Below are 21803 nucleotides of genomic sequence, written 5' to 3' on the forward strand. Positions count from 1 at the left end.
AGGAGAGCAGAGCAGAGGGGCAGAATCCCCTCCCTTGCTCTGCTAGCCACGCTGCTTTTGATGCAGCCCAGGATAGGGCTGGTTTTCTGGGCTGCAGGCACACATTGCTGGCTCACATCCCATTTTTCATATCCCCAAGTCCTCTGCAGGGCTGCTCTCGGTCCATTCCTCACCCAGTCCTTGTTCTTGGCCTTGCTGAACTTCACGAGGGGGCGCGCACCTCAAGCCTGCCAGGGTCCCTCCGGATGGCATCCCTTCCCTCTGCTCTACCGATGCACGAGCTGAGTAGCTTCGTGTCACCCACAAGCTTAATCCCACTGTCCCTGATGAAGATATTCAATAGTATTAGTCCCAGCACAGACCCTGGAGGGACACCCCTTGTCTTTACACTCAGACACTGAGCTGTTGACTAAAACTCTTTGGACGTGGCCCTCCAGCCAATTCTCTCTCCGTCTAACAGTCCATCCATCAAACCCACATCCCTTCAACGAGGCGGCAAGAATGTCGTGGGGGATCACACCAAAGGCCTTACAGAAGTCCACCTAAATGATTACTGGTTGATGACCTTTGTTTCTGTAAAACTGCGGAAGCTTTAGCTGTGCATGCAGTTTTTATGTAGGGGAAAATTCAACTTAACTTTTGGTTCTAGAACTTAAATACTGTATCCATATGTCTTTTTTTCTGCCATTTCTCACTTTCAGTGGGTGATCATGGTCCCAAAATATGAAAAACCTTAAGCATGTATTTAAAAAAAAAAGTTAAGACTGATCTCCATGGAACTTAAGCATATGCTTAAACCTTTGCCAACACAGTGCCCGAAAGGAAGAGAAGTCCCCAAACAAAATACATTTCATGGCTCAACCCTGCTCCTCGTAAATGCAATGGAAGTTTTCGCTGGACTTCCACTGAAGCAGTTTAGTTCTCTGAGATTCATTGGACAGATTATAAAAATAACCCCAAAAGAAAGAATTAAAGATTCTAATCTATATATTAAAACATCTGCACATTCCTGTCACAAATTTTAAGAAGAAAAAAAAAAACCAACAGTTTTTGTATTTAACAAGAGCTCTAACTTTGCATCACCTCAGTACACAGTTACAAAATTAAACAAAATATGATGAGGACAGGTTTTTGTGTCAATAAATTTGCCTTTTATTTTGGCTGTGGCCAAGCTAGACACTCTTCAGAAGACCTTTATTTATAAACAAGCAACTAACATTTTTTTTTCTCCATAATTTAACTTTTAAAACATATATTAAAGTTATATAAGTGGAAGCATATTTATTCCGTATCCTCCAAAATAAACACTTCTATCAAGGGCTTTTAAAGATACTGTATAAAAAGCTAATAGAAAACCAGAACTACTATATAAACATCTCATATTTAAACTTCAGAGATCCTGAATTCCTTTACTAAGCAGGAACCGAATTTAAAAAAAAACAAAACAAAACACAGAACACGCTCAAAGTTAAAAACAAAACTTAAAAAATTCTGCAGAAAAGCTTAGAAGGAGGCTATTTAGACCAGAAATATTTTTGTTTGTTTGTTTGTTAAATATAATACATAGTGTACTAGGAAGAAGGTCAAGGTTTCTTGAAAGACACTGTATGAGCTTTTGATTTTAAATGTGCCGTATTTATCATCATACCATACAGCAGAACCCAGTTGGAAGGTAGATGACTGTAGCGTTGATGAACTAGTTGCCACTTTCCCTTAGAAAGCACACTGATTTTTAAAAGGTTGGATAGAAACTATTGTAAGTGTATGTGAAGAAGAATCATTGGTGAGAACTTAGGTACCAGTTGACATGTTGCTATTTTCTATGCACAGATTTCTTAAGCACATTTAAAGCGTATTCAGCAAGTCTTCATGTCTTTCCCATTTTGTTAAATCAGGTTAAGTGTATTAAGCGTTTCATTTATTGTTTTTTTCTTGTGAGAAGGAAATTTAGTCTTATTTGATAGTGACATTTTCTATTCCACCTAATGAGTATGTAAGAATTTTGTTTCAATTGCAATTTCATGTAAAGAATTTGATATTCTTACAGTTTACCACATTCAGATGCAGTTTGCTTGGAAGCGAACAAAAAGGATAAAGTGTTACTACTAGCATGTATAGTAACAATTTTAGATTTTCATCAAAAAATGAAAGAAGAGGCTTGAAAATGGCATTACCTTTTTTTGGTAGCTGAACAAAGTCAGTGGTCCATACTGAGCCAACACTTTTAAACTTAAATTGCAGGAAAAAACACTAAAAAATTCTGTTAGGAAAAAAACTAACAGTGGCACACTTGGGAGAAAAAACCTCTCCCTGTGCGTGCCTAACCGAGGATGTACATCCTCAGATCCTGGGATCAGTGTGCAATTCGTTTGGAGTTTGGGATGCTGAAACAAACGCGTGATTAGAACCAGAGAGGATTAAAGCCTCGCTGCTGCTCCCAGTGACATCGGCACCGGCCTCCTGCTGCTCTCCATGGACACGGGCTGGGCTCTGGCTAGGTAGTGTGCGGTGCGGTCCCCATCTCCCAGCCTCCTGGGCTCGTCGGTCAGGGCCATAAGCACTGTCTGAGTCTCTTATATCCTTGCTGCTCACTTCAATCCAGCACCACTCCTTTAGGTGTAAATTCTAGCGGAAAATCTTCTCCCTGTTAATTTACCACTGCTTCTGGGTAAGTATTTCCTTTACTTGCAGAGTAATTTTGGACCCGTGCTATAGCTTCTACGATCCTGCTTACGCTAAACGCTCCAGTTGTGATTTGCAGTAAAATAATGGAACCACACGAAGCATCTGCAGCCCATTACACCCATGATTTTTAACAAATTAGAAAACTGCAACACAGTACCACAAATGATAGAAAGCGGCAGAAAGAAATACTCTATGCATTGTACTCCTAAAATACAGTGATTGTAGTGTGATGTCTTCTCCTCTGCTCTGCGCTGGATATGTACGCTTAATACGAATCTCAAATACATACTTCTTCATTTATACAGGTGTCTATATAAATATTTACATTTTTCGTTTTTGATAAAACATATCTTTGTACTCATGGCCAAGCTTATTACTGTGTGTAGGAACACAACTATTCTTCTATCCCTCAACGAGCTCTCTTGTTTTGCTTTAATAGTTATACATTCCTTTGTAGTTAGAATTACAAACAGTTGTACAAACAGTGGAAACAAAATTTTGAAACTTGTCTGACATCTATTCAATCTCACTTCATGTTATAAACAGTACCATTTGAGTTATAATGGTTGTTAATACAACTTCAGCTACCGAAATATCTATAGTAAATTATTCTTTGGGACATTATATAAAGCGATGTACCCCCTCCCCCAATTTTTCTTAGAAACTTATAATTAAATGGCTGAAAGCAGGCTTGCTGCTGTTTTTTTTTTTTTTTAAATATAAAATCTCAGTACTAATATTGCTGACTTTAGATTCTATTTTAATTTGTACAAGTTCCATATAACAACAAACAATTCTCTCTTCCCTTAAAGTATCAAACATTCGTATCCAATAATACCAGGATTACTGAAACTTGAGGTTTATTTGTTATTGCTAAAGATCTCTAAGACCCAAGTCGATACAGCAAGACACTCCATCCACTTCCTCCCTAACTGCACGTGCACGGCAGCTATTTATATGGAGCTTGTGTGTTGGTTTCTTTAAAAGGAGAAAATGAAAAATAAAAATAAAATCAGTGAAGTTGGTTACAGTATTTCACTACTATAAACTCACAGTTAGAATCCACATGGTTGTTGCTCTTTCATTTAATATATAACTTTATATATAATACACACGCGCACACCAACATCACAGGATGAAGATCCATGCATACAATCCAGATGCGATCGCATTTCAGTGTTAAATGAAATCAAAATATTCTGTTGCTATTAGATCCCAGACCACAGTATTTTAAATTACTCGGCTTGCTATCTACTAACCAAGTTAGTTTACCTTAATCTTCAAATCCAAGCAGCATCACAAATTCCCAATCTCCTGTCGCCATTGCTTTGATCCTCTTCGTTTTCTGGTTTATATGGCAGACGTCCGAGATCCTGAAAATAGCCTCCACTGAGCCAGCTCTTTAAGGTATCTGTTAAAGCTAATTGTGTGTCTGTTCATGGCTCCAAAGACTAAAAGCTGTCTTGAAAGTCCTGTGACAGAGTTTACACATGTATTGTCTTTTGAACGTGATTGCCGAGAGCGGTGGAGCATGATAGAAGAGCGTGTCTGACTCCTGCGGGACAAACAATTTTTCAGTAGTAGCGGAGCTTTCGGACAAGCCGGTTGGGCTATCGGGCTCCAAAGGCTGGATTTTGGGCAGCGGTGGGGGCGGAGGTAAAGGTGGCGGTGACGGGGAATTAGCGGGCGGGCATATCTCGGGCTCCTTGTTCGAGGACTCCTCTGTGGCCTGGGACATGTGGGACTGGAAGTGACTCCAGAGCCGGAAATTGGTTCGGAAGGCCTTGTTGCACACGTGGCAAATGAACGGCTTGACGGAGCACAGGAGCTCTTGGTGACGCTCCAGCTGCTTGCGCACCGTGAAAATCTTCCCGCACTTCTCACAGGGCCACAGGCCGGCGTCTTTGTTGGAGACCACTTCCTTGGGTTCTCTGCTCGTTTCACTGGCCTCTTCCTCTACGTCGTCCGTGGGCTCCTCCTTGATTTGGATTTTAAACTGCTTGGAAACGCTTAAGTCTTCGGGCAGGCACGAGGAGTCTTCAGAGTCGAAGTTGATCTGTTCTGACGAGTCACTGAATACTCCATCCTCCTTTGCGGCAAAATTGTTCGCTTTATTGGACTCCGGCTGGGAAGGCAACCTCGACGAGCTCGTTACTTCTCCGTTGTGATCCAGGATAGGCAAATAAAAGTTCTCTGTGGGAGACATGGTGTTCTGGTTGTGGACTTCCACCTGATGACGCCAGATGCTGAAGGACGACTTAAAGGTGCGCATGCACTCCAGACAGGTGAGCTTCTTGTATTCACACTTGCTTTCGTGCTCATGCTTCAGCTCCGGGGAGGAAAATCTAAGGCTGCAGTACGGACAGACAGTAGCGTTTCTACAGAGTCGCTCGTGATTCCCCTGCTCGATAAGCGAAGACAGCTTAGCGTTACAGAGACGGCACTGATAAACTTCTTTGTTCTCCACCGGACTTTCAATGTGAGCGTGGTCTTTCTGCTTGGGAGCCTTGTTTCCTCCGATTGGTTTCTCCCCTGGGTGCATTTTTATGTGCTGTTTGAATTGAGAGAGGAAACGGTAAGCCTTCCCACAGTAGACACAGATATAGGCTCCTTTCGTTCTCGACCTTAAATTCCTTTTGATGACTTGTTGTGCTTGTGAAGCAGACTGTCCCTGAAAACCCTGCTTGCCGCGTCGCAGTTTAACTATGAGAGCTTTCTTAATTTCTCTCTCTCTCACTATATCGATCAGTTTTCTTTGGAATTTTTCATCCAAAACCGCATGCGAGCTGGAAGCAGGCGAGGGATTCTTCACGATTCCATGCTGCGTCTGGCAGTGCGTCCACACTTTGAAATTGGTGTGAAACCTCTTGTGGCATATGTCACAAGCATAGGGCTTCTCTGGATTATGATACATGTTAACGTGACGGTGAAGACCCGCTGTTGATCTGAAAATTTTAAGGCAGTGCTTGCATTTAAATTTTTTATTTGGTCTTGCTTCTTCCATCTCACTGTATTCATCCTTGCTGACGTCGGAATCAGCAAAGTCAGCATCAAGGTGCGTGGGGCTCGAGCCTTCCTCAAAGTTTTCTTCTGACTCAGGGGAACCTTGCTCATTCACCTTCAGTTTCTTAAACGGCAGCCTCCTATCCGCTTGAAATCTCCTCTTCGCAGGCAGTCTGCTTGGCTCCTTATGATCATCCTCGGTTTTGAAAGCAAAGTCTTTATTCGTAGACACTGATGCGTCGCCCACCGTGACTCTAATTATTTCGGAAGGATCTGAAAGTGGACTGCTGGGTTCAGTTTTTATTCGCACCTCTGTGAGAGGGGAAGCCACCTCCCTGTCGGTTGACTGAGAGGCACTGAAAGACCTAAGGCGATGTGGGTGCATTACCTGTGGCTTTTCGTCTAAGACTAACTTCTCTGACGACTCCTTCAAACACGACTTCTGAGATGCGACGTTAAACGTCTTCTGGGAATCGTTAGTTCCCGGTGAGGAGGAGGATGATACCTGTGAAGGCTTTAGGTCAACAGAAGGTGAATACATAGGAACCTGACTGTCCATGGACAGTGACCTTCGAAGGAGGCTTTTTACAAGTGGCCCACTTCGGTCAATACTTTGGTTTTCAGGACCAGATCCACTAGACGGGATTACCAGCCCTAACTTGGAGTAGTATAGCAAATTCCTGTCTTCACCTTGGCCATTTCCTTTTCCTGCCTCTCGCAACAAAAACGTAGATTCCGACGAGCCCCGCAGAGACAAGACCGGAGGACGCGGCCTCTTTAATGACACCTCTGCAGCCTTTCCTCTCAAGAGCTGGCCGCTGCTTCCAGGTTCATCACTTGCAATTTCTTTCTCTGCTAAGGGCTTTTGAGGCAGTACTGTGTTCCTTTTCACCAAGCCACATCTGCTCTGATCCTCTACAGTTCCAGAAGTTTCATGAAGCTTGGTGTAGCTCACAGGGTTGTCTTTCAGCCATCTCCTTTCAGTCAGTGATAAATTGTGAAGGGTTTCGGTGGGTTTTGCTGCTTGCGGTCTAATGCTAGTTTTGACAGCAACAGAGGGTAAAGGTTTAGAAGTATGGCTTAAGTCATGTTGTGTTTGATTTATACTCTTCCCTTGTGCTTCAATTCTGTTCTGACAGACAATGACACTTCTCTTCTGAGAACTACTTTCCTCTTCGTCTTGATACAGTATCTTCTTAACGGGGCAAGCTGGAAAAGGAGCTTGAGGGCTCTTAGAAACAATGTTTGTAAGAAAGGATATCCCAAGGCTGTAGCCCAGTTCTTGCACAGCTGCCAGACTGCCTTTCTCAATGAACAAGGATGAGGAATAGATGTAGTTCAACACATTATCAAAAGCATCTGGTTCGCAAAAGTCGAGCTGAAACACCGACTGAGACTCATTCTCCTTATTTGTGAACAGAGTCTGGAAGTACTCACTGCTGGCAGCCAGAACGTTTTTATGAGCTCGAAATTTCTGGTCTCCTACTATCAGAACGACATCACACAGCTGTCCCTTTAGACGCTCCTCATTCAGTGCACTCAGAAGTGAAATGGCATGTGCCGGATTTATGTAATGCAAGAGCCCCTCCATGATTCGGATGTTTCTGAAAGAGAACAACAAGAAAAAAGTCGCAGGTTGCTTTATGCAAACAGTTCTCGGAGGTAATGTGAACATAGCTAATCTGTCTGCCCTTCATAAACAGGCTAAAAGGCCATCAATATTGCTGAAGCAAACAGCTAGTTTGGAGGACAGCTCCGGGAATTAATATTGTTGGCCCCAGCAGATGCACAGGCACGAGAAGAACCAACTCATGTTAAAAAACACTTTCAAACATACCTTAATAGTTGATCGTACAATGCTCTTACACAGATTATTACATTGAACTGATTAGAGGGGTGTGAAGGGGCTGTATTCTCTACCTGCAGTATACCCGTCCACATGAAGGAGTGCCATTTAATTGTTTCCCCTGATCACCTTTTTCTCAGCTTTAGCTTTATGAAGATCTACCTTGGCAACTGCAGCGATGAACTTCTGAATCAGATAGTGCTGTGGTTTAACCTAGCAGGCAGCGAGGTGCCTCCCAGACACTCGCTCACTCCCCCACAGAGAGGTGGGGGAGAACCGAAAAAAAAGTAAAAGTGCAAGAACTTGTGGGTTGAGGCAGTTTAATGAGAACAGACGGAGGAAAGAACGAGAGAGGGAAAGGACAAAAGGAAGAACGGAAGAAAGAATGAAAGAACAGAGGAATGGAGGAACAAAAGAAAGGTAAAAAGCACTTGATGCACAGCACAGCAGCTCAGCACACGCTGGCTGATGCCCAGCCAGTCCCCAGACAGCAGCAGCCCCCCCGCCTCGGCCAACACCCCGGTTTTATTGCTGAGCACGACGCCTGTGGTGTGGGACATCCCTCGGGCCAGCCCGGGCCAGCTGTCCTGGCTGTGCCCCCCGCAGCTCCTGCAGCACCCCCAGCCCCTCACTGGCAGGGCAGCACGAGGAACTGGAAAGTCCTTGGCTCTGTGCAAGTGCTGCTCTGCTACAGCTAAAACATCGGCGTGTTATCGCCCCTGTCTCCACTGTAAGTCCAAAACACTGTACTTGCAGCTATGAAGAAAATTAACTCCGTCCCGGCTGAAATGAGGACACTTAATGATGCCAAGTCACCTTCTAAAGTTAGGCAACCCCGACAGCCTCCTGCTGACGGAGCAAATTAAAGGGTTTTTGTTATTTTTAATAGGATGGAAAGGACAATAATACTGGGGAGGGAGACAGAAGCAGGATTAGTGTCTGTAATCTAGATTAATTCATCATGTTCACTTATATTTAGCGAGTGCTGTTAACATACCCTTCTAGCTACGATACATGTGTCACTTCTTACGCTGCTCTGTCACAATCTGGTTTCTTGGAAATTTCATGATTTTGCTTGAAGCATCCCAGCAGGGCTTTGTTCTAGCTTAAAAATTATCAGTGAGCTGAACGCCCCATCTTATTTATCAGCATAAAAGCAGTTTCTGCCCACCACCTAGATGCTAGAGGAACAGTTATCCCCAGATGTTACTATTATAATTCGTTACCCTGTAAGTAGGAATTTTACACCATCTTCCTCTATGGCGATGTAGAACAAGTCAATGATGTGTCTGTTAGAAGCAGTTCTATTCTTTTTGCAGTTGATTTAAGAAACTGTTTGAAAGATATTTACATAAGGTGTATGCTATTATACCACAAAGGTTTCGCTGCTGTGGTGGTTTTACCGTGCCAGGCAGCTTAACACCACAACCGCTCTCTCACTCCCCCTCCTTAGATGAGGAGGGGAAGAAGTGAAGTAGAGAACATCTCACGGGTTGAGATAAGGATAATTTAATTAAAGGGAAAAACAAAACAAAACAAAACAAACAATAATTATTAAGGAAAGATTATTATTAACTAATCAATTTAACTAAAGGAAAAAAAAAAAAAAAGGAAAGCGGAAAAGGGAGAGGGAGAGGAGAAAACAAATCAAAACAAAACAAATGAAGGCTGTGTGGAAGTGCAGAGGAAAGAAATGACTCTCTACTTCCCACAAATGAGCGATGCTTGATCACGTCCTTGCAGCAGGGCCTCAACGCACGCAGCCGGTGTTCGGGAGGAGGACCGATGTTTTCACGGGAGCCCACCCCTTCCCTCTTCTTCCTGTTTCCCTTTTATTGCTGAGCGTGACACCACATGGTATGGAATAGCCCTTTGGTTGGGTTAGGTCAGCTGCCCTAGTGATGTTTCTCTCCTCACGTTTTGCCCACCCCCTAGGAGGGTTGGAGGGAGCCCTGGTGTGGTGCCAGCACTGCTCAGCAGCAGACACAACACTGGGGTGATAACGCTGCTGTTCCAGCTCCAAGTGCAGAGCACAGCACTGCGTGGGCTGCTGCAGGGAAAGGTACCATCCCAGCCAGAGCCAGCACAACCGTTCATCAACTTACAAGCAAAGCTAAAAAAATAATACATCAAAAAATAAGAAATCACAACCCTGTAATTAATAAACGGGAATGGGAAATCTTACAACCAGTGGCTAGAAAGAGGTGATCCAAGTCTGAACTGGTATTACTGAGATGACTTCAAGGGCGTGGGATACAGTTTCTCAGAGCACTGGTCATGCCACAGGACTGAGCTACCTCTGAGCCTACCGAAAGAAGGAACAGCATCATGGCAACAGCAGCGGCTGAATTCTGTTTCCTCACCAGATCTCTTAACTGAGAGTTTCAGTGCCTTGCAGCGTTGCTTCATCCACAGTCACTTATCCTTAATTCCCCCACACCTCCCTCTAAAAAAGCAGAACTGTGAGGCTTCTATGAATGTGAGAAACCCATCTGTCTTGTTCTGCTTTCTATGTTTTATGTAAAAGTACTGTCTGGGGCGTGAGCTACTTTCGGGACACCTCTGCCAGTTGAAGTGCCGGGGTCTGACTGTCCGGTCTCCAGGCCTGTGCACTCAGTAACACCTGCAGTGTTATTAGGATGTGCTCCAGGAATGCATCTCTTCCTTTGGTTTCACCTTAAAGAAACTGAGTTTACATGCTCAAGTGATTTATCTGTGATACAAGCTGCAGCATAGTGTAGAGAAATAAACGAATGATGTATTTAGGAAGGAAACTTGAACCAAACGCATCACTGTACAGACACCCACTGGAAGCTGCTGCTGAACCCATACTTCAAGGATGCTCTGGGAAGGAGACAGCCAAGTGTTTTGAAATATTTTCAAATCTTTCATTTTAATCTGCTTTACCCAGGCCCTGTGTCTTCCGTAAGACATTTGCAAAATAAACGTGCAATTAATTACTGTGTGTTCATTTGTTCACCATAACACAGTCATGCTGTTAGTACAGACGGGGGTAAAAGTGACACATCTCAAGCAGCACCCAACAGTCCCCCATTTTTCCTCCTGCATTCCCCTTTTTATTCGTAGAACACCTTCAATTTATTCCATTACATGAGACAGAGATAATTATGCTAGTACAATCCCCCGTTTCATTCTCCAAGCACAGCTCGTGTGCTCTGAAGGAGGCAGAGCTCTGACGTAACCCAACTCTGTCCCTTTAAGAGTAACCAAGGCTGCGACATCTACAACTAGCGAGGGACCGAATTAATCCTGCAAAGGCAGCTTTAATCCCGGACTTGCCCAATTCAAGTGCTTGACTTTCAGCTTAACAGCCTTTAAATGCAACAGTCAGAAATAAAACAAGTTACATGATGCATTAAGAAACAAAACCAGAACTGGTCATGCAGAACCATTTCAACACATTTACACAGACTACCAGAAAGCCTTAAGACAGATTTAAAAAGAAACCAAAACCCCCACAAAGATTACTAGTGTAAATGTACGCTGTATTAAAGTTTCACTGCATGAACACTAGGCAGTAATAAAGTTGATCCAAAACACTCCTGCTCCCTTTGGTTCATCCTATCTGCACACCACAGTTCACACCTTCTGCAGCTGTGCTGGTTGTCTTGGGTTTATGTGGCAAGGTTTTGGTAGCAGGGGGGCTGCAGGGGTGGCCTCTGTGAACAAAGCCCAGCAGCTGCCCCATGCCAGAGCAGCGCTAGCTCCAGCCAGCTGCAAGAGGGACCCACTGCTGGCCAGAGCTGAGCCAGGGGGTGATGCTGGGTGGGCCTCTGGGAGAGCAGAGATAAGGAAGAGGAAAAATGCCATGCAACAGCAGCTGGGAGAGGAGAGAGAGAGCACTGAGAGACCCAGCCCTGCAGCCCCCAGGTGAGTGCAGCAGGAGGGCAGGAGGTGCTCCAGGCAGGCAGCAGCAGTTCCCCTGCAGCCTGTGCAGAGGCCCCTGGTGGAGCAGGCTGTCCCCCTGCAGCCCATGGGTCCCACATGGAGCAGATCTCCATGCTGCAGCCCCCCCATGGGTGGAGGAGCCCCCGTGGAGCAGGTGGATGTGGCCTGGAGGAGGCTGCGGCCCATGGAGAGCCCCCGCAGGAGCAGGGGGTCTGGGGGGAGCTGCCGTCCACCCATGGGGGACCCGTGCTGGAGCAGTTTGCTCCTGGGGGATGGACCCCGTGGGATGGAGCCGTGTGGGAGCAGTGCTTGAGGAGCTGCTGCCTGTGGGCAGCCCCCACAGGCTCAGTTCGAGAAGGACGGCATCCCATGGCAGGGACCCCACAGGGAGCAGGGACAGGGAGGGACCCTGAGGGAGCGGTGGAGACCAAGCATCAGGGACTGACCACAGCCCCCATTCCCCAATCCCCTGCACTGCTTGGGGGGAGGACGTAAGAGATGGTGGGTGGATGGAAGGTGTTTTTAGTGTGCTTTAATTTCTCACTGCTCGAGTCTGCTAGTGATAGGCATGAAATTATATTGATCTCCCTATGCTGACTCTGTTTTGCCTGTGACGGTAATTGTTGAGGGATCTCCCTGTCCTTATCTCAACCCTTAAGCTCTTTCCATTGTATTTTTCCCCCTTTTCCTTTGAGGAGGGGGAGTGAGAGAGCAGCTGTGGTGGAGTTCAGCTGCCCAGCTGCGTAAAATCTCCACACTCATACAAATATTTGCCAGCCTGCATCACAGGCCAGGTTAGGCAATAAATAGAAAACAAATGTTTCTTTTCAAATGCCGGTCAGTGCTCACAGTAAAGCACCATCTCAGAAACAATTGCTCTGGCACAACCGAAGAGGCAGCAAACGGTGGCAGCGCAGCAGCTTTAGGAAGACAAGAACTCCTTACAACAACTTTCCACTAAAGCTGATGTAAGGCTGCTGGCACTCCACCCCGATACAAACGGCATGCCTAGCATTGTGCAGGTAACAGAGCTATGCCAGCCTCTAGATCTGATTCCAGGTTTTTGAGGAATTATAATTCCTCAGCTGAAGATTATTTTGCCTAAGCCCTTTCCTGTCAGCCTCCAGATAATCACCTTCTACTCTCTCCAACCGTTTTTCCCAGCCATCTTCACTACTGACTGGAAACAAAGCTACTTCCTATTTTCTTCCCTGGTGTTGGGGTGACATCAAGGAAACGGAGCACACCGAAAGATCTCCCACCGTCTGTGTTCAGCTGCTACAGCAGCTGCGGGTCTGCAGGAGGCACAGTGACAGCGAGACTCCAGGCCCAGCAGAGGTAAGTGCAGCAGAAGTGGCTGCAGCCTTCCTTTGAGAGGTTGGGAAGAAATTGTGCTGTCAGCCTTCGACAGCCCCTTACCGATATCAGGCTTCGGAGACCGGAGTACCACGTTCGGCCAGATGATTATCATTGTGTATATATATATATATATATTGAACAAGGGCAGAAAAAGACACCTCTACTACTTCAAAATGACTTTCTGCAAAAAGGAAGGCTCTACTCTTGAAAGCTCTTCACAAGCAAAGGATGAAAAAGCTTTCTCTTTGGCTCAGCAGTTCATTATCTTCAGCAGCTACCTGCCCTCGCAGTGTTAGATCCCCTTCTGTTCCTCTGTCCCTCACGCTCCTGCCTCCTGCTCCCAGCCCTCTGGGACCCTCCTCTTCCTTTTACCAGCTCTGCTGCCCGTTTGACCTCCAAGTAAGTTGATTCAGCTCCCTAAAATGAAGCAGGAAAAAGAAAAAAAAAAAATCAACCCAGCCTTTTAGAAGCTTGCTCTTTTATAAGGTTAGAAGATTAATCAGCTCACTGAGAGGTCAGACGCCTCAGAGCTGCCGCAAGAGAAGCCATGAAACTGCTCATTCTTTGTCAGCAAGTCGCTCCATCAGCCTTGCTGCTCTGAAACATCACTTTCAGAAGCAAAGAAGTCCCCAGCGCTGGAACTTTACAACCAGAACCAGGCCGACTTGTGAGAAGTTTACACATAACAGCTTACACCTGCGTGTACATAAGCGACTAAAATAAGATGTCGATGTTGCCTGCTGACACCCGTTACAGCCACGTAGCTGTCAGCTGAATGTTACTGGCGTGTTGGGGGTGGCAGTGGGACAGGCTGTGCCCTGAGACACGTAAGGGGATGCAGCGCTGCAGCAAAGAGGCGCCAGGGCTGAGAGAAACCACAGGCAGGACCAGAAAACGCAAGGGAAGAGGAAGGGGTGCACGCAGAGGGGGCAGGCAACAAGCGGGGGTTAAGGGTGGTTTTAACAGGGAAATGCACACGTAACCGTGGTGGGGGGGAACCCACCAAAACCCAGAGGAGCACGGACTGGGGGACCCGGCTGAGAAACACCAGGGGCTCCCTGCGGTTCCCAGGTGAGCGCGGGCAAGTTGTAAGAGCTCAGCTGTAAGCGCCTGCAGGGGCTGCGATGGCTCTGCTTGCTCTTGTGCTGTTTCAGACACCGGGGGAAAAAAAGTCTCCTTCTCCATCAAGAGTCCAGATGCAGAAGCAACCGACACTGCTTGAACTTCTGCTCGAGCATCCTGTGCTGGATTTTATTATTTGAGCTTGACCACAGCTTATCAAATGCCTTTTCTTAGATGCAGAACCACAAGCTTTGAACCTGCAGAGAGAGCAAGGTGGTTTGCACTTCTGGCATCTTCTTCTAACTACGCATTTGAGCGATCTCCTGCTGCAGGTTTGGGGATTTTGTCTTTCTGGGTTTTGTAAAATGTGATTTCAGCTGCTATTGCTGTGTTTTTCACTGCAGACAACGCTGAAAACTTTCTCCAGGATGACAAATACATTTCACTTCCAGTAGGTCAGCAGCAGCAGAGCTTTACTGGTATGACGATGGGCGTAAAGTCAGATAAGTAATGCGTTTGTTAATGTGTGACATCGGTATACTATTTTCCAACTATTTAACCCACAGGCATACAAAGAAATTTAACGACAGGCAAAGAAGAAATTCTCCAACATTGTGCAGTCTTTTGCCTTCTACCACAGAGAGATAACCAGCAGTTGTCCTGTCGCAGACCAGACATCCAATTAGAAATTAAAAACCACTTTCCACACGCAGACCATACCCGCAGTTTTGCCCACTGACACTCAGCACAGCTCCTCCTGACCCGCAGCACTCTACAAAACCCCAGACCACCACCACAAGGCTCCGCTTGCCCTTCACACCCCTGCTCAGGAGCGAGCAGCAAAGGCTGTGATTTCACCTCATTCCCAGCCCTGCCTAATCGGGGATTGCTCGGGCGAGGATCAGCGCGTGCCTCCTCCCCCTGCAAGGAAGGACGAGCTCCCCAGCTCCCCGTCAGACCAGAAAACTGACCCAGCTCACGGGGGGATTGCACAACCACTGGATGGAAGGGAGAGGGCAGGAACAGCTTCTCTCATCCTTCTTGGAAGATTTAAACACATGAAAAGCGGTTTGATAAAATGTTGGTCCTGGCCTCAACACGTCGACCGAGAAGTGTGTGACTTGACATCCAAATTGCTGTAATAAAAATCAAGAGACTAAGAAGTTTTCAAATCCTTTTCCCTAAGGAAGCCTTCGGTTTTCATTCCTCTGAGTTTTGTAACACTGCCACTAAAATCTCCAATGGGACAAGCCCCAGCGACCCAGTGGTAGAGCGTGCAGTTTAAACACTTGATGAATGATCCCCAGAAATATTTCATTGGACTTTTTGATAAGAGACGCGTGAAATCACGAAAGCGGAGGGGAGCTGCACACCAGATGTGTATGGCTGCGCGCCCGCTGCGGGCTGGGTTTATTATTTTATTGGCAAGGCTGAGATAATGCTTAGCAAGCTGGATAATCCTCCAGTCACCTGCTTTGCTACATGAGCCGCTCTCGTTTTGTTTAACTGGCCCAATTCACAACAAAACCGTATTTACGTTCTGCTTTTAAGTTTGCTGGCATAGTGAAAATGACAAACCCTAATGATGGCAATATGCCCATTAATATAGAGTTTTTTTTTTTATGGGAATGGTGAATTTTGGGTGGGAAGAGAAGCTAATAATACCCACGTAAGATGATTTCCTACCAACACAATTTTTACGCTAAGGTTTGCACAAGAATAAGGGGGACGGGGGCAAAAGTCACATACTTAATTTTAACGCAAAAAAAAGAACTTTTATAAAAGCTGGAATGTGGGCTGAGCCTAAAAACTCGCCGAGTGAGCAACTCGGCAGTTTGCAGGATTTGGGGAGCGCAGGTGTCTTCTACCCCCTGGAGGGATCTAAAGAAAAGTCCACGCAGCCATCGCTAAGAGCACACTGTAAGAGTGGGGAGGCAACAGCAACTGGACGTGAGTCAAGCAGGAGACTTACAGGGTCACAAAAAGCACGTGGAAGATCTCCAGCTCCAAGTCCCCGTGCACTTGGAGCTGGGCGTCTCAGCTTTGTTCATTCATTTATTAAGCAAACCTCCTCCTCCACTTGCACTAGCGACCAAGAACACTGTAGCTTTTTGTTACACCTCTGAAGAACGCACAAGGAAGGAGCTGCTCCTCTTCTTGCTAAATTTACGGGCAATTTGGCTGCTGACCTCAATAGCTGCAGGGCTGCACCCAGAGTTCGGTCCTGGCACAAGACAAATTCCTTCTAGTTGGGTCAGACGGACCTGGCTGCAGCAAAGAGTGGTTGGCAACCGCTGTAATTCTGCTGCTTTTCCTCCCGTGTTTCCTAACTTACTTTAAAAGGATTCCTGTGAGGCGTATTGGCTGGACAAGGACACTATTGCTGCAAAACCCTCCTAAGATGCTCACAAACATATTCAGACCAGGAAGTCAACCAGCTGGAGCCAAAGCAGCCCTCACGTTTGTTACCTGGTGGGTGCTACTGCTACTTCCCCAGCTCCTAATCTATTGGGGCATCAGGCTCGGTGCCTGCCTTTCCTGGAAGGAAATGAGGGGGGGGGTGATGGGGACCTGGGCTGACCTCAGAGCGAGAGGTGCCCCTGAGCTAACCACAACTTAGAGAGGGGACGACGGGGAATGAATCACAACCCAGGGGTTACTCACGCTGCTAGGCGCTGATGTGCGATAAACCACGGGCACGGAGGCTGGTGCTCTGAGGAAAAAGGGAAAAAGTATTTCTTCCTTTCCCAAAGAAAGGAATTTGATCGTAGATGAATTACTGTGAAAGGACAAGTTTTGCAACTCATCTATTTTTGAAATTATTTGGGCAAAGGACTTTTAATGCCTTTTTATTACAGATTGCACGGAAGATTTTGCATAGCAAAGAGGGGAAGACGAAAAAAAGCTGACAATCAGGACTGATTGATTTTAAAACTATTTTTTCATGGAATGCGAGATTTTTAGAGCTGATGGTAGTGTGTGTGTGTGTGGGGGGGGGGGGGTTAGAATGAGTTTAGGAAGGTAGAGAAGTTGTTCAGCTCTTTATTGTTTTGTTCGTAACACACACCTGCACTATTGGAGAGCAGCGTAACACCTGAAGTAGCTGGTGAACGACAGCAACAGCTTTTTTGTTGTTTTATTTCACTGCCAAATGAAAGATGTAATAGAATTGCTGTCTTAAATATTATTGCTAAAGAAAAAAAGGAAAAGTTAAACATTAAATAATATTGAATCTACAGTATAAATATTTGAGGAAAGCGACTCCCTCTGCACAGAATGTCTATTTTAAAGTACTGCTTCTTCCGATCTTTCCCTTTACAACAGAGGATTGTGCAGCATCAAGACTTTTTCTTTCCCCTTTTTCTGAGGATCTCTGACCATTCAATGTAGCAGCGTTCACTACGAAGCAGTTCACTTGCTCTAAAGCTGAGAATTTCTTTTAATGAGCGCTGGAAGCAGCTGCAACTGTAGCGTGTGACTCACAGCACAGCACCTCTGAGCGCAGTACGAGCTATAGGGTGGTTGCAGCCCCGTTTCCTCTCCCCGGCTCCTCCTTCCTCTCCCCAGTAAGGCCACGCTTGTTTATAGACCAGAGTTATCACTGCCGTGCAGACAAAACAACTTTCAGAACCTTGAGAACTAAAAATGGCAACTCCTTGATGTTTTTAACGCTGACTGCTTGACAGTCACCGAAGTTCAAAAATAAACAGCTTCAGTACACCATGGCAGCTCACGGCTTTCCGTGAAGTTGTCCACTCAAACCCTAAGGAAAGCTTAGCCGGCCATTCCTATGCAGATGATCATGGCACCAGCTGTCCGATTCTCTGAGCACCAGTATTCTCTGGCATCGCACACACAGGAGAAAGATGAGCTCAGAACCCTTGTGTCTTAGAGACAGCCAGCTTCTGGAGATCTGCACAGGAGGAAAAGTGAGGGCATGTGGTCTCCCTTATGGTCTTTGTGTACAATTAAACGTACAGAGCAAACAGGACTCATGGAACTTCTTATATGCTATTGCTGCTTTTCACATGAAGTTAAATTGCTAATAAATACTAAATAATAAGTCACTGTAGGTGTTTAAAAACACATCCAGCTCATTATGACTTTGATCCCACAGTTGGGATCACAGGCAATGCTGAATGTGATCAAATCAGAGGAGGACTACCACTGAAAATGAGACACAGTCACCCACTCAGTTCTCATCTGCAATGGGATCGTAGCTCCAGCAGGCTCTGGGGAGCTCAAAGCTGGAGAAAACCCCAATAAATCCTCTTCCGACACACGCCGTCATAGCTGAGGACCCCACAAGCTATCATCTGTGACACCTCCCTGCAAGTCCCTACTGAGAACGTGTATTTGTAAATTCTTTCAGCGGTCACAATCCAGCCACACTCGGTGGATTTTCTACAGGTAGGTTCTTCTGAGAGGACAACTCTGTACCACGAGTGCAAGAAAAGCTTCAGACAGAAAAGGATGTGAGATCCTCATCCACTCAAGAGCTGGCCACATCATTTGTTTTCTGCAAACAGTTTTTATAAAAACAGTAGCTACGGTTTGCTCAAAACTTTCCCCCCCAAGAACATCAGCACAGGGCTGGTGGAAAATTTTAGTCAAGGCAGTCGGTTCGTCCGTTTGAGCAAAGTCAGAAGAGAGGGCTGTAACTGGCAGTGCTCGGGCGACACAAATACAGAGCAGTACCCGCTCTACCTGTAAAACGGATTTACTGCTCCCAATTCGGTATTAAAAATTAAAAATTGGTTGTATAAAAACGTGTTTGGAAAGAAACTCTGCTTCTGTGTTGACATTATCCTAAGGATAAAAATATTCGTGGTATCTTAACTGTTAACGACTAAACGGTTGCTGTACTTGAAAAAAATTGAGGTTGTGTGGTCCAACATAATCTTGTACCTACAGCCTATTAGTGCTGCTGTACTTCCAACAGCAAAAACTGCTTTTAGACAAAAAAAAAAAAAAAAGTTTTTAGAAACAGTTTTTAGATAAATGTAATTTAATTCTTGAGAAGCGCTCGCTCAGTATGTGATGAGGTCCTGCCTCATGAAAACGACTGCTTTAGACGAAGCGTTTCTGGGATTTTGTGTGAGCAAAAACCAGGCTGGGTACGTGAGAAGAGTTTGGAGTTGAAACTTGAGGGGCACTGAGGCAGAACCCGGACAGCTCTAACGGGGTCGATATGGCACAGCCTTCCGTAATGTCACCGGTGGGCAACCGGGGCGCTTTTCCACTACACACTACTTCTCCCTCCTCAAGGGCTCAGCGTGACCGGAGAGGGCTGAGGCGAGCAGCTCCCGCCTCGTTTAACACCTGCGAGCGGCCGGGACTCGGCGGGGCCGCCTCCGCCCCTCACAACCGCGCCCCCCCTCACGGGGCCGCCAACCGCCCCCTCAGCCGCGGCCACGCGCAGGGGGCGGGGCGGGGCTTCCCACCGCCCAGCGCAGGCGCGCGCCACCCCCCCCACTCCGCGCAGGCGCAGTTCCGCGGTTCGCCCGCCGGAGGAGGAGGAGGAGGAGGGGCGCGGGCGCGGCGCATGCGCACAGCGCAGGGCCGGAGGGCGTTGAGGTGGGGGGGTTGGGTTGGGGGTGGGGGGGAGAGCGGCGGGGCGATGTGGCGGCTGCGTGCCGCGAGGCGCGGCGGCGACGACGCGTTTCGTAACCGGCGCAGGCGCGCTCCGCCGCTGGGGTGGAAAGAAGGAGAAGGAGAGAGAGAGAGAGAAGGAGGGGAAAGGCTAAAAAAAAAAATTAAAAAAATAAAAAAATAAAAACGCCTCGGAGTTACGTCAGGAAAAGACGCCTCTGGTACACCGTGGGGGGCGGAGGAGGAGGAGGAGGAGGAAGGGGGGGGGGGCTTCGCCCGCGCCTGCTCGGCTCCCCCCCCTCCCCTGTCCCCCTCACGCTGCGGGCCGGGGGGCGCGAGACGCGGCCGTTACTCACCCGCTCCCCGCCTCAGCCCCCCGCGGCGGCCCCGCTCACGGCTCCCCCGCCGCCGCCGCCGCTGCCGCCGCCGTGATTCCATCCATCTTGAATTTGACGTCATCCCACACCAGGGATGAGGTCATCGCGGGGAGCGCTCGTCACGTGCGCGGCGCTCCCATTGGTCCGCCCGCCCGAGCCTGGAAAGCGGCGGGGGGGGGGTGGAAGGAGGGGGGGGGGGGGGGGGAGCGAGGCGAGGCGAGGCGGGCACGGGGACGAGGGGATCCCCCCCCTCCCTCCCCCCCCCCCCCTCCACACGCCGCCCCGCCCCGCGGCGCGCGTGCCCGCGGCCGTTAACGGCCGCCCGCGCGCGGGAGGGAAACTGAGGCAAGGGCGGTGGGCTCGCGAGGGGATCAACGGCTCCGCCGCGCGCGCCTGTTGAAAGCGGGCGCGTTGTGCCCGCGGTTCTGTCAGAGCGGAGAGCTGCTGGGCGGGCGAAGAGCACCAAAATGCCTGTGGAGGGGGTTGGAAGGCAGCGAGTGCCTCCCTGAATTTTCCCCTGGCACCGTCTCTTCTGTGCGGTGAGCCAGCGCGAAACCCCGGGCGTGCTGGTAGTAACGGCGGCAGCCACGTGCGTGGCGATGAACAATTTAACAACCCGAGCGCGCCATCAAGGACCGTAAAAGCGAGCGAGCCGCTTGGTTTCGGCAGGATCGCGTCCCCAGGCTGGTCTGTTCCGCGAGTGTGCCAGCTGCCGGCGTGGCACGTGGGCCTGGCGTGCTGCTGGGAGCAGGCAACTCAGAAATGGGCTTTATCTGTCAGGATAGACCAGTGTATGTGCTGCCACTGCCAGCGGAGCGCTTGTGAAACCAGCCTGTGATCATGAGTCCCGCAAGGCCCTGCTAACCTTTTTCATATGTACTCAGTGGTGTATCAGCCAAGCAGAAACAAACGGGTCTTGTGTAATCTTCTCATCCCCAGTTCTCCCAACAGGACCTGTGTCACAGATGGGGAACGTCCACGCTGGAATCACCTGCTGAACAGACCGTGTTCTTCAAGGTCTACACACAGGCGTACATGTAGAAATATGCCTTTCTGTGCAGCTACTGTCAATACTCTTAATTTGCCAATTTCTCCAGGGAAAGTGCAGCTGTTTGAATAGAGCCTGTGTACTGGCTTGTGTAATATTGGTACCAGAGAGCAATTAATCTCTGTAGTCCTTACCTTAAGCAGATGATTTGAGAGAATTTTGAAGATAATTCTCAAAGGTTTTGTGGTTTCAAGAGACACGAGACTCAATCTGGCTGCATTTCATATTTGAGTCTAGTTGACATTATTAACATTGCGTAGATGCTTCAGTTCCCTTAAGTCGGATTTTTCCTGATTGCAATGAAACATAGGCAAGGAATTCACGTGCTAGAGCTAGTTGGGGTTTGAGTTGTCTCTTAAGTAGGTTAACTTTGTCAAATGTGTTCATTCACAATTGTTTGAATACTTTCTCATTCCTTAAGAATAGCATGGTTATGATTTTTTTTTAAAAACATTTCTAATTTTAAATGCTTTGATGGAGCATTCTCCCTCTATATATGTGTGGCTGCAGCTGTTATTACCAGATGCACGTTTGATCAGTGTAAGGTTTCCTTTACATTCAGAGTATCCAGTAGCTGCTCAGATTAACTGTTGGTCACTCTTGCCAGCGAGATTAATCACTGGAATTTTGTTAAAACACAATCCCCTGCAAAACATGAACATAAAGCAAACTATATAAGAAGTATGAATGATTATATATGGACCTGGTGAGAAAGCATGTATATGAAAACTTAAACACTTGGTTTGATTGTATGTGTATGTATAAGAAGCTACTCTTTTACGATGTAAATGTATTTTACAACAGGACCAAATTGTGTATGCTGTACAGTTTGCTTTTGTAATGTTAACACTTATTTAAAATATAACAATATTTGGAAGAAGATCATGTCCTTGAGATAGGCTTTTTCTAGATCTGTAGTTTC

The 21803-nt window shown here is 47.1% G+C and overlaps 1 protein-coding gene across 1 annotated transcript; it reads right to left on the reverse strand.

Annotated features, from left to right (window-relative positions):
- ZBTB21 (zinc finger and BTB domain containing 21) lies at nt 1-19927 on the reverse strand. Its single transcript, XM_032192518.1, has 2 exons — nt 19813-19927; nt 1-7292 (listed from the first exon to the last, which is right to left on the reverse strand). Exon 2 carries the CDS (start codon nt 7277-7279, stop codon nt 4106-4108), a length of 3174 nt encoding a protein of 1057 aa, XP_032048409.1. The 5' UTR covers nt 7280-7292; nt 19813-19927; the 3' UTR covers nt 1-4105.
- Nucleotides 19928-21803: the final 1876 nt, after the last annotated feature.

This window comes from Aythya fuligula, chromosome 1 (assembly GCF_009819795.1).
Source record: "Aythya fuligula isolate bAytFul2 chromosome 1, bAytFul2.pri, whole genome shotgun sequence".
Classification (NCBI taxonomy): domain Eukaryota; kingdom Metazoa; phylum Chordata; class Aves; order Anseriformes; family Anatidae; genus Aythya; species Aythya fuligula.

What these genes read in the sequence shown, in the direction of transcription:
- ZBTB21 (XM_032192518.1), bottom strand. Translation starts at nt 7,279, where the DNA reads ATGGAGGGGCTCTTGCATTACATAAATCCGGCACATGCCATTTCACTT.